The following is a 15,393-nucleotide window of genomic DNA, read 5'->3' as shown; positions in this document are numbered from 1 at the left end:
GGGTAATTTATTATTATTTTTTTTTTAGGTGAACTGTCCCTTTAAAGCATCAGTTATACAAACAGTGTGGGTGCTTAGATGGAATTCGGCTGATCCTCAGCTGACCTCCACATCCTTTTCACGTATGCTTCCCGACCAACACTCCTCCACAACTAATCTTTGAAACATGACAGTTCAACTTCCAGAGGAAGCCAGTCTATTGCCTCCCATTAAGATTCGTCACACTGGATATGGTTTCAGGATCCTTTTGACTATGATGTTCTCTTTTGAGGGGTAGCTTTCAAACCTTTCCTGGACACACACAGGCCGTTATCTGTACATAGTTAAACTTATATTCCTCCGCTGCCTTCTTTTTGTTTATTATCTATTACTAGTTTAATCTTCCTGGCTCCCATGAGGCATCCATTGAAACAGACACTGGTTTGAGGCTGATGTAGGTCATTGGTGAGCTTTTTGCTACTCTGTGGGGGATAGTTGCACATGTGGCACTCATTACAGCTGTTTCCAGTTGTAAACTCCGAAAGGAACCAGCTGCCGTCTGCAGCCTAAGAGAATGAGAGAGATCCAGAGAGAAAGAAATAGGGGAGAATCTGAGTAATGAAATTATCAAAGGCTACACTCACTCCAATTTTCTCTCTCATTCCTAAATATATAAAGATGTGCTAAATAAGCGTCATTCTCGCGGGCTTACTGAAGTGATGTTTTTGTTCAGTGGTATGGACACAGAGCAGCCATTATGTCTGTAGTCAATACAAAACGTTTAGAACAAATACACACAGCTGTCTCTAAACAAGTTAATGGCTGAAATCTAAAAATACTAACTGAGGAAACAGTTTAAGTTGTTTGTCTAAGGGACATAAAGTTGGTGTTAAGTGTAAACAACTTCTCAGTTCTCACAAGATCATTGTAGTGCATTCAGACAGTTGTTCTCTCAGATAATGGACCTAAATTCACATTACCAGCTAAAGAAGTCTCATCATCTCCTGTTGCACATTTTGCTCTTTTTTTCCCATTAATGTGCCCCCATCTTGCAGTATTCAAAATTAGTGTGGTTAAAAAGGGATAGTTAACTCAAAAATGAGCATTCTGCCATCATTTTTCTCACCTGCATGTTGTTATAAACTTGTGTGACTTACTTTCTCTTTTGTAACACAAAATTAAAAGAAACAATACAGCATACAAGTATCAAAAAAGTGGTGCTCCCAGTCCCAAAGGAATCAGCTGGCTGAGAAAAATGCAAACTTTTGAGTTAGTTCTCTACACAAAGCTATCATGACTTCAGAAGCATATTGGCCATTTCCATGATACTTTATGTTGCTCTTTTTTATTTTGTGATCTACGAAAATGGGTTGGAAAGGCATGAGCATGAGTAGATGATGAAATAACTTTTTCTCCATGTCTATTTTTGATGCTGCTTGTCTCATCTGGAATAGTTTTAGAATGACTAACGCATTACCTGCACTTTTTGCCATGTACTGCTAATATATATTTATTGTGATCTCTGTGATCATCTAGGGTGAAAAGCAATCCTTTACTGTTTGTGCTGGTCTTTGAGAATTTTATAGCTTGTCAGCCCAGGAATAGTTTGCATTCTCTCACCGATAGATGATCTGATCTCATTTCCTCGCTTTTTAATAAGGATCTGCTTGTGACATACCTCTGTGAGACAGTCTGCTTGAACAGAGATGATGTCACTGGGATTCTACCTTGCCTGCATTTAACATCTTTGAATTGATTCAAGTCAGAACGTTTGGTCATAGACATGACTTTCTTTCTCATGCAGAACACAAAAGAAGATATTTAGGGGAATGTTTAAGCTGCTCTTTTTATACGGTGGAAGTTAATGGAGTTCCCAGCTTTCCTTTGTGCTTTTCCACAAATAATTAACGTCAGATAATGTTATTTTCCCTTTTTTACACAATGAAACCTCTTATGTTTGACAATTTGTTGGTTTGTTTAGGTTCTTAAATGGGTTGAGGAAACTGTCCAGGCCATGAAGGTCCACCTCCTTTCATCTGACCATGAAACTGCCCAGGAGACCCAGTGGGAGGTGCCCTTTGACCCTAGTTTAAAAGAAGTCACTGTGTCATTGAGTGGCCCAGCACCTCAAATTGAGCTCAGAGATCCTCTTGGTAGGAACATGCTATTGTTTTATATTGAATGGTTGTTTCACTAAAAGGAGTATAAGTTATTGTGCTTCGCAAAGGACCCCTACTAAACCTTTTTAAATTGTTATTTGAACAATTATAGGCCGTATAGTTGGAGAGAGGCAGGGTCTAACAGAACTGCTCAACATCCCAAACTCAGCAAGGGTGGTCAACCTAAAGAACCCTCGACCTGGACCATGGACATTAAAGGTAACACCTAAAAGCTTTGAACAGTGATGTTAGATCATTATGTAAAAAGAAAAATGTTAGTGATGAAACCTGTTTTTTCTTTTTTCTAGGTGGGATGCAGTGGGAGACACACACTCAGAGTAACAGGTGTGAGCAACCTGGACTTCAGGGCAGGTTTCTCTAGTATACCTGTTACAGAGTTCAGCAGGACCAGAGAGAGACCTATTAAAGGTATTACTACATCACCATTTAGTATGTAGCCCATTTCCACTGTTGGATGCTGGAGTGATAGTAAAAAAGAAAGAAGTAAACAAATATAGTATTTATGTAATTAATATTTTTCATGTCAAAAAAAAAAAAAGAAAAAAGAAAAACATTTAATAATTGCTCCAGTCCGATTTTAATAGAAAAATGGTATTACTCAGTTTATGCCAGAACTTGCTCAACTTGCCTTAACTGGATTAAATGTATAAAATTTTTCCCCAGGTGTCCCAGCTCATGTGATTTTGAAATGTTCCGGTCTGAAGCCTCCAGGTCTTGTTACCAATATGGAGTTAGTATCTTTAGGGGGGCGCTCGTTGCGTACCATTCCTGTGCCTTTGCCTGGTGATGGAGGCTCAGGAGGTATTTGGAGCATCCCACAGTTTCGAACACCCTCACAGAGCTTTTTCCTCAAAGTGTCTGGAAATGATGGAGAAGGCTACAACTTTCAGAGACTGTCAAGTGTGTCATATACCAACATCATCCCAGGTGAGTCTCTTTCAACATCACAGATGAGGTTTTTTTTCTTCTTTCTGGGTTTTGTTTTGTTTGCATTTAAGTTGCATTCAAAATCCATTCGAATCACTTTGAACAGTTTAAACTGTTTACATTATTTTGTATTTAATGTTTTATTTTGTTTTGTTTTGTTTTGTTTGCATTCAAGTTGCCTTCAAAATCCACTGGACTCTGAACTTTGAACAGTTTGAACTTTAAGTACTTTTAGATTTTTGTTTTGTTTTGTTTGCATTCAAGTTGCCTTCAAAATCCACTGGACTCTGAACTTTGAACAGTTTGAACTTTAAATACTTTTAGATTTTTGTTTTGTTTTGTTTGCATTCAAGTTGCCTTCAACATCCACTGGATTCTGAACTTTGAACAGTTTGAACTGTTTAAATACTTTTAGATTTTGTTTTGTTTTGTTTTGCTTTGTTTTGTTTGCATTCAAGTTGCCTTCAAAATCCACTGGACTCTGAACTTTGAACAGTTTGAACTTTAAATACTTTTAGATTTTTGTTTTGTTTTGTTTGCATTCAAGTTGCCTTCAACATCCACTGGACTCTGAACTTTGAACAGTTTGAACTGTTTAAATACTTTTAGATTTTTGTTTTGTTTTGTTTCCATTCAAGTTGCCTTCAAAGTTCACTGGACTCTGAACTTTGAACAATTTGAACTGTTTAAATACTTTTAGATTTTTTGTTTTGTTTTGTTTTGTTTTGTTTGAAGTTGCATTCAAAATCCACTGGACTTACTTTGAACCTTGAACAGTTTAAACTGTTTAAAAACTTTTTGGTTTTTGTTTTGTTTTGTTTCTTAAGATGGCATTGTTTATGTTGTGTTGTTGTTAACCCAGCTGTGATGATCCAGCTTAACCTTTGGCCCCCTCTCACCTTACAGAGCCACCACTGGTGAGTATGCCCACTGAGATAAGAGGGTTCTACATGCAGCCTGCCACGATTGACTGCTCTGTGGAGAGTGACCTGCCCTATAAACTGAGATTCACCAAAGGTGGAAGAACAATAGGAGAGGAAAGAACCTATGAGTGAGGCTCCTTTCAAATATGATCTTTTTGTTGTTGTTGCTGTCCCCCTTTTCTATTCTATCTGTTTTAGTTTCTTTTGTATTTTCCCTTTTTTCTTATTTTTAGAGTACTTTTAGATATTGTTGATAATCAAAATATTAGCCTAGCATGAAACATAGCTAGATTTAAATGTCTGCATTCCTCCTTAAAATGGTATTTCTGACCTGGCCAACCTCAGAGGATCTTCCTGAGCTAACAATTAAATTCATTTAACTATTCCATAATTTTGTCATAATCTGTTGAATTGATATATATTGTAGTAATGTTTTTCCCCCAGTAGTAATTATTGCTGGAAAATTACAAAGTCAAATTTAAACTGACTTTTTTTTTCTTAATTGCATTTGGATGAGTTTCAAATATTGTTAACATGGTAAAAACAATCGCAAACCTCAAATTAAGTGAAAAACAACTGTCATGAAATGTAGTACGCTCTTTAATATTTTCCAAAGGCTACACTCTAAAAAATGCTGGGTCGTTTTAACCCAATGTTGGGTCAAATATGGACAAACCCGAAATGTTGGGTTAAAAATGTAATGTAAAAATTTAACCCAACGGCTGGGTTAGTCCATATTTGACCCAAAGTTGGGTTAAAACAACCCAGCATTTTTTAGAGTGTAAGCATCTCTTTTCAGGCCACTCGCCTTTCTCTTTCTCGCATATCCATATATCTCTCATTTCAAACATGTACAAACCCTTTTGCAGACATTCTCCCCTGTGACATGGCCTTAAATAAACATAATGGAGGAGATGTTAAAGTGAACATTTGCTGGACAATTTTCTGCTCCGTTTGATACCATGTGCTGACATGGGCATTCATTTACAGCCAAAATTTAACCTAACCCAAGAAAGATTTGTGAGCTTTTACTGACATATCAATCTTGGAATGAATTTGAACAGCAGGGGTTGTGTGTATTGCACAAAAGAAAGTCATCATGAAAAATAACCCTATAAAGGGCACTCTGTTTTGAATTACAGTTTGAACATGAAATAATGCTGACTTATAGTGAAAGGTATTCTGCGCAAGCTAGTTGTTAGTGACATCAGAGATTTCATCAGAGAAAAAAGCCTTTTTTCTTCCTTCCTTTTACCTGCTGCCATCTGTGTGTGTTTGAATGTGTGCATATCATTTGTAATCTGTAACTCTATATTTTCAGTCTAATTCTTTCCATTCTTTACCTCACTCTTGTGCGTAAAGTGAATTTCTGCGTAGGCTAAATGCATGTGTGTGATCAAAGGCTGCACTTTTGGACTCATCACTTAAACCTGCTAATTTGTTTTGTAATTGAAGGTCTTCAGTTAAAGCATCATGGGAAATTCCACATGCCTCAGGCAATGATGAGGGAGCATATGAATGTGTGGCCCAGAGCAGTGCAGGCATGGGACGAGCTCTCACGCAACTCACTGTTAGAGGTACTGGATGGACATGGTCTGGCCATCATGCACCACATCTTGTTTTCCAGTAAAATATTTAAATATTCTCACAACAAGACACATTCAAAACCAAAAAGACTGTGTTTTCTATTTTCAGAAGCATATATATATATATATAGGCAAGTTGATTTTCTTGTTTAAGGGGGGAAAAGATTTGCATTTGTCCACCTCCATTTTGTACAATAAATGTAAAATTTATTTTAAAGGTTTGATTATTTAAAAAAAAAAAATGTGGTTACAGTTAAATGCAGCTGTTTTAGTAAATGTTTTAATACAATTATTAAAATAAAATAAATAAATGTATGTGAAATAAATATTAAATATAAAGTCATTAATATAAAATGAATACTTGTATGTAAAATGTTAAATATGTTAAAATATATTAAATGTATTTATTAAATATAAAATTAAATATATTCTATAAATACGAAATATAAAAATAATAAAATAATTGTAAATGTAAACATTTAGAACAAGAGACACAGTCAGAAGAGTATTTTGTTGGTTTTTCCACTTTTTGTACATGACCAAAGAAAAGTAATTTATATTTAGGGTTTTTTTTTTTTTTTTTGGTCTGTTTGTTTTATTGTTTTTTTGTTTTTTCCTTGCTAGGTTAATGTTCACTGGGAGCATGACATTTTTTTTTCTTCTTCTGGCTAGGTTAATGTAAAATGTAAATATTATTTTATAAATATTATTATAACAGCTGTTTCTTGCTGGTTAAGCAAATATTTTCTGCACACCACCTTCTGTCGTTGCGGACAATAGTTCAATGTGGAACATGTCAAGTTTAAATGCCTCTTGAGCATCATGAACTAAGTGCACAGTCTGCAGAGACTCATGTGAAAGAATAAACAAGGCTTCAGCTTGCTAAGGAGGATGTAAAATCCAGAATTAAAGAAAATTGTAAATGAGAAAAGGTTTTTGCAATGAAATTGTAAGTCACAGCCAAAAAGTATTGCATTCGACTTCTATGGTAACATTAAACAGAGATTGGTTGCCTCACATACATTGTATTTTAATATCTCTGTAAAAACATGTCATCATCGTTTCTCTAAATGTAGAGCCCCCTCCTGTTCTGCATCCTCCGGTGAATGTGACTTCATCCCCGGGGACAGTGGCAGTGCTGTCCTGCCAAGTTCAAGGCTCTGTGCGGCATAATCTGACCTGGTATCGTGCTGGTAGTGCTTTATCGTCCCACTCAGGAAGGGTGAAAGTACTGGCCAATTCGTCTCTGGAGATCAACTGGGTTCGCAGCCAGGATGCTGGACCTTACCAGTGCAGAGCCACAAACGCGCATGGAGAGAGTCAGGCTGTCGTATGGCTGGTGGTTCTAGGTATTCTACAGCACCTGGTCAAACACTTAGCTCCTGCAGCCTCATGAGTCCTACCATCATGTGTTTTCCATTAAAACTCTCCAAACCACAGCGCAAGTTCTACACACCCAGCAAGTTTGAGCCCTGCATGTTTCGAATAAGCTAGATTAATGTGATATTAAATTAGCGGTTCCTCAAGTAACCGAACAAATCGATGAAGTGTATCACGCTGTGAGCCACTTCCAACATGTGCAGTTAGACATTATTATACCATTATATAGCTTGTGGAGTTTTCATTATCTATTTTGGGCATGTCAGTCATCTGTCTGTCTGTCTATCTATCGGTCCGTCCTTCCGTCCATCCATTCATCTGTCTATAAATGTATTTTTTGGTTATTTCTAGTTAATAATTACCATTATATGAATTGGAATTGTGAAAGCATCTCAATTAAAGGGATAGCTCTCCCCAAAATGAAAATTCTGTCTGGAATTACTGTCTTCGGAACACAAATGAAGATATTTTTGATTAAATCGGAGAGCTGGATCACTCCTCCGTAGGCTTCTACGGGATTGAAACTTTCCGGCCCAAAAAAGTTATTAAAGACATTGTTAAAATAGTCCAAGTGACTACAGTGGCTCAAGTTTATCAAGCGACAAGAATAAAATAAAAAAAATAAAAAATAACTTTATTCAACTGTTCATTTTTTTTGGCCTATAGATTGTTCACGTAGTGTAACTGTGCAACGGTTCTGTGTTGCACGTCACACGTAGGCTCACTATTGGCCGACACCCGTCATGTGTGTGATGCTATTTTAACAATGTATTTAATAACTTTTCTGGGCCGGAAAGTTTCATTCCCTTAGAAGCCTATGGAGGAGTGATCCAGCTCTCAGATTTAATAAAAAATATCTTAATTTGTGTTCCGAAGATGAACAAAAGTCTTACAGGGTTGGAACAACATGAGGGTGAGTAATTACTGACAGTATTTTCTTTTGGGGGTGAACTAACCCTTTAAATTCTAAATGGTGCACATCATTCATCATCCTGTGAAATGTTACAGAAAGGAATGGAAAGATTATTTTCTTCTTTTATGTTCCATGGAGAAAAAAAAAGACAACAGCAAATGGGTTTGATTTGGATTGACATCATTTGTAAATAATGACAGAATGTTCATTTTTTGGACGAACTATCCCTTTGAACACAATGATTCACAGTTTATTTCTGTTTCCGTTACAGAGGCCCCTTCTGTGGTTGTCTCCCCTCAGACACAAAGCTTCTCTCTGGGCACAGAAGTCCGCATCTCCTGTTCGGCATCTGGATCCCCTCCTCCAAAGGTTTTCTGGAGCCATGGCAACATCTTTCTATCCAACCACCATCGGTAGTCAACCAGCTCCCCCTCCCTCATCTCACTATATATCTACACACACTGTTTGAGATGGTTATTTTTATCCACTTTCCTAAAATGCATCATTTATATTTAATTTCTGTTTGAATAAACTGACCGCAAACCATTAACAGTCTGAGATTTGGTCAAGATAGTAGAATAAATCTGGCTTCGATGCTGTGATCAGTCAGAAGTCATGGAAAGTTTGATGGAAAGAAATACTGTTCAGTTTGAAAATACACTTTGAAAAGTGTTAAACACAGTGGTCTCTGTAATATAATCATTACATCAGCAGTCTTTGGTTAATATAACACTGGCTGTGCTTTCAGATTGAGCATCTCTGAGTCTGGCATGCTGAAAATCAGAGGAGCTGTCCCTGAGGATGCTGGAAACTATACGTGCCTGGCCACCAATGAGGCTGGCACCGCCTCTCAGTCTGTTACCGTCAGTTATGCAGGTACTGGAGTCAGTGGCTCTGTTGGTGAAATGAGTGCACATAGTAAATCATTCTTATATAATATTGATGGATATATAACTTTTATAGAGACATGACAGCATGCATTAAAATGAAATAAGATTGCAGGTGTTGGCAGGCATATTGAATGCAATATACCAAAAAGTTCTATGGCTGCTTCTGTTAAACTGTTTGGCACTCAATTCTTTCTGTGGAATTTTTTCAAGTCACTGAATGTCATACTTAAATCAAATTGTATATTCAACTTAACTATATACAGTATATATACAGTAGTCAACATTTGAAGTGAATCAAAACCTTTCATCAAAGTTGTACATGGATTTTGAACACTATCTGTACTTGTCTTAGGACACCTTTGATGAACTTTTTTGATCCACTTCAAATGTTGACTACTGTATTAAAAGGAGTAGTTCACTTTAAAAAAAAAAAACTTTTGCTGATAATTTACTCACCCCGATGTCATCCAAGACGTCCATGTCTTTCTTTCTTCAGTCGAAAAGAAATTAAGGTTTTTGATGAAAACATTCCAGGATTTTTCTCCATATAATGGACTTCATTGGGTACCAAACGGTTCAAGGTCCAAAAGACAGTTTCAGAGCAGCTTCAAAGGGCTTTAAATGACACCAGACAATGAATAAGGGTTGAATCTAGCGAAATGATCGGCCATTTAAAAAAATAGATAAAAAAGTTTTATAAGCACAATTGATCGCCTTGCTCTGTTCTGTGATTCGCATTCGTGACTCTTTTCGAACTTGTTCATCAAAATAAACGAATCTTTTTTCGAGTCATTTTTTTAAATGACTGATCGTTTCGCTAGACAAGACCCTTATTCATTGTCTGGTGTTCATCAAAAACCTTAATTTCTTTTCGACTGTAAAAAGAAAGATTGTCATTTTGGATGACATCGGGGTGAGTAAATTATTATTTAAGTTAGTATTTATTGTTCGTTCCTTCGTTCGTTCCTTCGTTCGTTCGTTCGTTCATTCATTCATTCATTCATTCATTCATTCATTCATTCATTCATTCATTCATTCATTTATGTGTTGGCAAAGCTTACTTTTCAGCAGCCATTACTCTTTACAGTCACTTGATTCTTCAGAAAGATTGGTGCTCAAGAAACACTTCTTATTACGTATTATCAATGTTGAAAATGTGATGCTTAAATGTTTTTGTGGAAACTGTGATGAATATTCTTTCAGGAGTTTCAGGAGTTTTACGTAAGGAGTATAAAGGTTTTTTTTAAGCATTAACTAAAAAACTATCTTTTGTAACATTGTAAATGTGTTTTGATCAATTTGATACATCCTTGCTAAATTAAAGTATTCATTTGTTTTTTTTTAAAAAGGAAGAAAAAAAAGTTTAATCGATGAACCAAAAGTAATGTCATTTTTTAGTTTTTTTCTTTACTCATTATTTGGTTAGACTGCCCATTTTTAGACATTTTTCCTTTTAATGTTTCATTGTTTATCATTAGATTAAAAATACAAAATGTTTTTGATGGGGTGATGTGAGGGGTTCATGTGACAAAAATTTAACATATTCAGTAATTAGCTGGTATTCAATTCTGAACATAACCAGAGACAGATATGTGTGGCAATAAAAATATATATATATAAAGTACAGCACACATTGCTAGTCTTAATTCCTTTCTCTCTTGTTGTCTCAGAGCCTCCGAGCATCTCAGTGGTACAGCAGATGGTGATGGTCGTTGCTGGTGAAGATGCCATTCTAGAATGTCGGGCCTCTGGTACTCCTCCTCCATTAGTAAAATGGCAAAAAGGTAAACACTACCCCTAAAGCCGGGTTCACACTGTGCGATTTTGGCCACGATTTTGCCATCTGAGACAAATTGAGCAAATCCTAAAAGATTCCTCTAAAATCTGAAATCTTTGATTGTTAGTTTGAGAGGTTCACCGACAGCCAATTAATGACCGTTGCGATAAAATTTTACTTCAGATGAAAATCTGTCAGTGTCAGGAGATTTTACTCACAGTCCTGCAGTGTGACTTCTCCTACGACGTTTTTCAAGACAAGCCATGAACAAAATTAAGTTAAAGATTTATTTGTAGCCACCATTTCAATCCTGCGTATAATGCACCTCACTGTCACCGAACATGTTATTGATTGATGATGTACAGTCTGACATCAATGACAACTGAGATCTTACAGTGTGACTTGGCTTACATCGATTATCATGTTCACACAATCTAACAAGAAACAATCGTTAAGGACTATTATAAATCGCACATTGTGCACCCTGCTTAAGGATAATACCTGGACCCTGAAGACAACTCCCATCTTTTAATTGAAAAATATTGTTGTTTTTTCATGAAAATGACTTTTTTGCCATTTTTTAAAAGTATTTTCTAACTAAACTGTCATAAAAATTTAGCTGACAAAAGTCAAATTTAATAACAACGGGTTCAAACTTTAACCAAATGAAATGTATAAAAAATTAATCAGCATAAAAAAATTGGAACATATAATATTATTTCTTCATGTTTAAGAGACTATTATTCATTTTTTGAGTTTTAGAGTCTGTTTAGGATATTGCATTACATGTAGTGGGTTGTTACAGCAACGGCGTATGTTTTCTTTGATTCTTGCACCATCCGTCTTCAGGGGATCTGGATCTGGGAACAGTTCCATTTGCAGAGCAGGACGTCCATCGTGGAACGCTGCAGATCCGTGGGGTTCAGGAACTGGATTCTGGAGAGTATACCTGTGTGGCCTCAAACATTGCCGGATCCACTTCTGCTGTGGTCATACTACAGGTGGGAGGTGAGAACAAGACCTCAGCTGCATTACATGCTTATACTATATAAATAGTACTGTACAGTTTATACGGAACAGTTCCATTTTATGTGGGCTTTTATTTACTGAGCTCAATGTCACAGTATTTCTATTGCTTTTCCAAACCTTTGAAGCACATGTAGTTCATAGCATGAATCAAAAAACTTGGACAGAGCTATCTGATTTTAAGCAGAACACACCCATAAGCCCATGGGCTTCTTAACCGCAAGAGGAAATGTTTCCCCGCTCTGTTGTAGCGTGTGAAATTTGGAGAGCGAAATTTGGTTTCTACTTTATATTTGGGAATGTGTTTTTAACAGGGCTTAACAGCTCCTGACAGCATTCTTAGACTCTCAGTAGCTCATGGCCAGTTTATGAGCATGCTTGAATGATCCAGAACAGGGACCATAACTTTGTATAGAACTTGCCTTAAAAGTAAAATGTGTAATAAACGTTTAATTGAACAAATAATAATAGAAATTTTGGTTGAATAATGATGCAGTTTCCAGCCATTGGTCAGACGCACACCACTGGCAAATAAACAGAGCAATGTATTTCAAACATTTTGGGTGAAACAACCTTCAGATTTTAGAGTTGTTTATGCATATTAAACTGGAATGAAACATCGTAAAAATGACACCCTTCAGCTTTAAGTCATAATTACTATCCTACATATAATGTGTGTGGAAAAATGTTGGAAATAAATTCAGTGCAATGTTGGTTGTAAAGCTTATTTTTTTCATCTGCATATTTTCACTTTGTTCTATAATTCAGGAGTTTGCACCCTTTCTAATGCTAAGGCACTCGAAATATGATTATTTCTTCCTTACTAAAAAAAGACAGTTACACATAACAACCCGTTTATACTGTGCAATTACTATTGGCTTAGAGCCAAAGAAAATGATTTAAATATTATTTAACAAATATTTGTACTAAAGTCAAAACATATTGTTAAATTGAAAATATTTTCTTTGTTAAATGTAAAGCATATTTTTTACTACCTAATATTACACTAAAAGACAAACATTTCCAATTTATGTATTATGTATATCATCTTTCATAATAAATATAACTTCAAAGCAGCTTTACAAAAAATAGTGGCAGAGGTGAAGTATCACTCCCTTGAAAAACACTATAAAAAGTTATTCTTGAACATTGTAAAGAAGGAGAGCTGAACATTATTTATTGTGTTACAATATTTATTTATTTTTTTTGATGGCTTGCTTTTTTATTTTTGCAGCTGCTCCTATGTTCTCCGAGTCTCCCGTGGACGTAACGGCTGGCGTGGGTGATAACATTACTCTACCTTGCATTGTCCGTGGTTTTCCCACACCCTCTCTGACATGGAGACGCCAGGACGGACACAACATTTTTGGCAAATCATCTGGCCACGTCGGCACCTCTCAACTGCCTTCTGGTGCCCTTCAGATCCAGAGTGAGTTTCTATATCTATCTTTGTATAGATGTTCAGGGAGGTCGTCTGCTAGCACAATCCCTCCCAGATACCAAATGCGAGGATCTAATGGACATGGTCCACCCACAGGAGAATAATGAAGATATTATTTTAGGTGTTGACACGTAGGGGAGGTGGGTCTGAAACCAACTGCTGCGATAGAAGAAATAGAAACAGTACAGCTGAGAGCTTCCTCTCTTAGAGAGTGGGCTGAGAGAAGGTCTCCTCACCCTTGGCCCCTTTAGGGGTTGGGTGGGGTAAAAAGTCAAACCGCAGGCCTCTTGAGCCTGAGCTTCTGGCAGGACAGGGAACTGCATATCAACAAAGTAGCTCTAAATGTTTATACAGTATGCTAGTACTATAGTATTAGCATTGTGCAGTTTGTTTATTGTTAGCTAACCAGGTTACTAAAAACATTCTAAGTAAATTAAAAAATATGTTCTAAGAACGTTTGGCCATTGCTGTCGTTAAAGGGATAGTTCACTTTGAAATTAATTTTTGATATGTTTTAGCTTACCTCCAGGGCATCCAAGATGTAGGTGTCTTTGTTTCCACAGTATTTTCAATTTTGACATTTTTCAGTCAAACCGTTGTTGTCTATCAGTAAACATGATTTAATGACTCGGAAATGTAAGTACACATTGATGGCCTAAGACACGAAACGAGCGGTTTTTGTGAGAAAACGAACAGTATTTATATTGTTTTTACCTCGTGTAATCCAAGTGATCTGAATCAGTTGTGCAATGTCCAACTGAACCGAACTGAATCAGTTCAATGTTACGCCGGAAGTGATCGCTTGCGTGTGACGTCACTCAATATTTACTCGGAGATTTCTGAAGTTTTACCTTTTACTAAACATATTTAGATATACCGAAATCGTCTTCCATTGCGGTTTCCCGTATATCTAAATATGTTTAGTGAAAGATAAAACTTCCGAAATCTCTGTATAAACAAAGAGTGACGTAGGCGCGCAAGCGATCACTTTCGGCGCATGCGCAGACCGAAGCGCCCGTGCCGTCAGATCATTTTGTCATGGCTATGATTACAAGAGGTAAAAACGATATAAATACTGTTCGTTTTATCACACAAACCGCTCGTTTCGTGTTTTAGGCCATCAATGTGTACTTACATTTACGAGTCATTAAATCATGTTTAATTTTGACTTCATGCTTTTTAGTGGACCCCCTTAGCCTCCAGTGTATGACTGATAGACAACAACGGTTTGACTGAAAAATGTCAAAATTAAAAATACTGTGGAAACAAAGACACCTACATCTTGGATGCCCTTGAGGTAAGCTAAAACATATCAAAAATTAATTTTAAAGAACCTTGCCAGAACATTTACCAAAGTTCTGAGAATGTTGCCTGTTAGCTGGGTTGTTCCTATCTGCCTTTGAGAGTGTGTACATTTATACAGGCCTGAAAGCCTGAGATCATTCTTACTCACATAGCACTGCACATACACATAACACACATACTTGCAAACAAATGTGTTGCGCGCATGCAACATTGATTTATACTATTTAAAACTTTTTCAACAGCTTCCACTGTGTGCAAATGACTATTGTATAAATTTCACACATGCAAAGTGTTGCACAATATTCATTACAACAGTTTTGTTGTTTCAAATACGCTGCATATAAAGTGCGTACATAATGGTTTCAAACAAAAGTGAATAACAGATGACGTCAGAACTGTCATCACAATGGAATTAATAGCTGGGTTGTAAATAGAAGCAAATCAGCATTGCCATAAATTCTCTGTCTTCTCCAAAATCTCCAACAGGGGCAAGAGTTGAACGGGTTTTGAACAAATTCTAAAATCTCAAATGGCGGTAATAATAAGCATGCAAATGTGTGTCATCAACAAGCATAATTCATAAAAGATGGCTACAAGATGAATTCAATTTAATTTTATACAGTATAAAATGTAAAACATGTTCTAAAGAAATTAATGTAGTAATAATGACTTTTATTGCTGTTGTTTATTGTTAATAATGTTCATTTGTGTTAATTATATTTTAGTGAATGTTAGATGTAAATGTAATAATAATGTTCTTAATATTATAAATTATGAAATTGATAAAAATAAATGTAATCAACATTTTTGTATAAGATTATAAAAAGATTCAATAAAAATAATGATGGTTTTATTGTTTCTTGTTTATTATGTTACTTTGTATATACAGTATATATTAAAGTGAGTGTTAAATGATTAATGGTTAAAAATAGGGAATATATGCATAATTTAAATATTCATTTTGGTATTGGTTACTACATATCTCTTGATAAATATCTAATATCAGAAGACAACTGATGTGGTTACTGTATATATTGTGCATCTCTTTTACAAATGAGCGGCTTTA

At 36.0% G+C, this 15,393-nt stretch overlaps 1 protein-coding gene across 2 annotated transcripts in view; it reads left to right on the top strand.

Annotated features, from left to right (window-relative positions):
• Nucleotides 1–15,393, top strand: part of hmcn2 (hemicentin 2) — an 87,535-nt gene that overhangs the window by 14,548 nt on the left and 57,594 nt on the right. For both annotated transcript variants that reach the window (XM_089119536.1, XM_039680967.2), the window contains exons 5-16: nucleotides 1,961–2,132; nucleotides 2,251–2,357; nucleotides 2,447–2,567; nucleotides 2,823–3,086; nucleotides 3,993–4,137; nucleotides 5,465–5,586; nucleotides 6,672–6,944; nucleotides 8,160–8,301; nucleotides 8,637–8,764; nucleotides 10,449–10,562; nucleotides 11,405–11,563; nucleotides 12,816–13,010. In XM_089119536.1, the coding sequence (XP_088975662.1) occupies nucleotides 1,961–2,132; nucleotides 2,251–2,357; nucleotides 2,447–2,567; nucleotides 2,823–3,086; nucleotides 3,993–4,137; nucleotides 5,465–5,586; nucleotides 6,672–6,944; nucleotides 8,160–8,301; nucleotides 8,637–8,764; nucleotides 10,449–10,562; nucleotides 11,405–11,563; nucleotides 12,816–13,010 (1,942 nt within the window). The remainder of the gene's footprint in view (nucleotides 1–1,960; nucleotides 2,133–2,250; nucleotides 2,358–2,446; nucleotides 2,568–2,822; nucleotides 3,087–3,992; nucleotides 4,138–5,464; nucleotides 5,587–6,671; nucleotides 6,945–8,159; nucleotides 8,302–8,636; nucleotides 8,765–10,448; nucleotides 10,563–11,404; nucleotides 11,564–12,815; nucleotides 13,011–15,393) is intronic.

Source organism: Pimephales promelas, chromosome 14, assembly GCF_988280905.1.
Source record: "Pimephales promelas chromosome 14, fPimPro1.hap1.1, whole genome shotgun sequence".
Lineage (NCBI taxonomy): Eukaryota > Metazoa > Chordata > Actinopteri > Cypriniformes > Leuciscidae > Pimephales > Pimephales promelas.
This window is presented reverse-complemented; position numbering and strand designations above follow the sequence as displayed.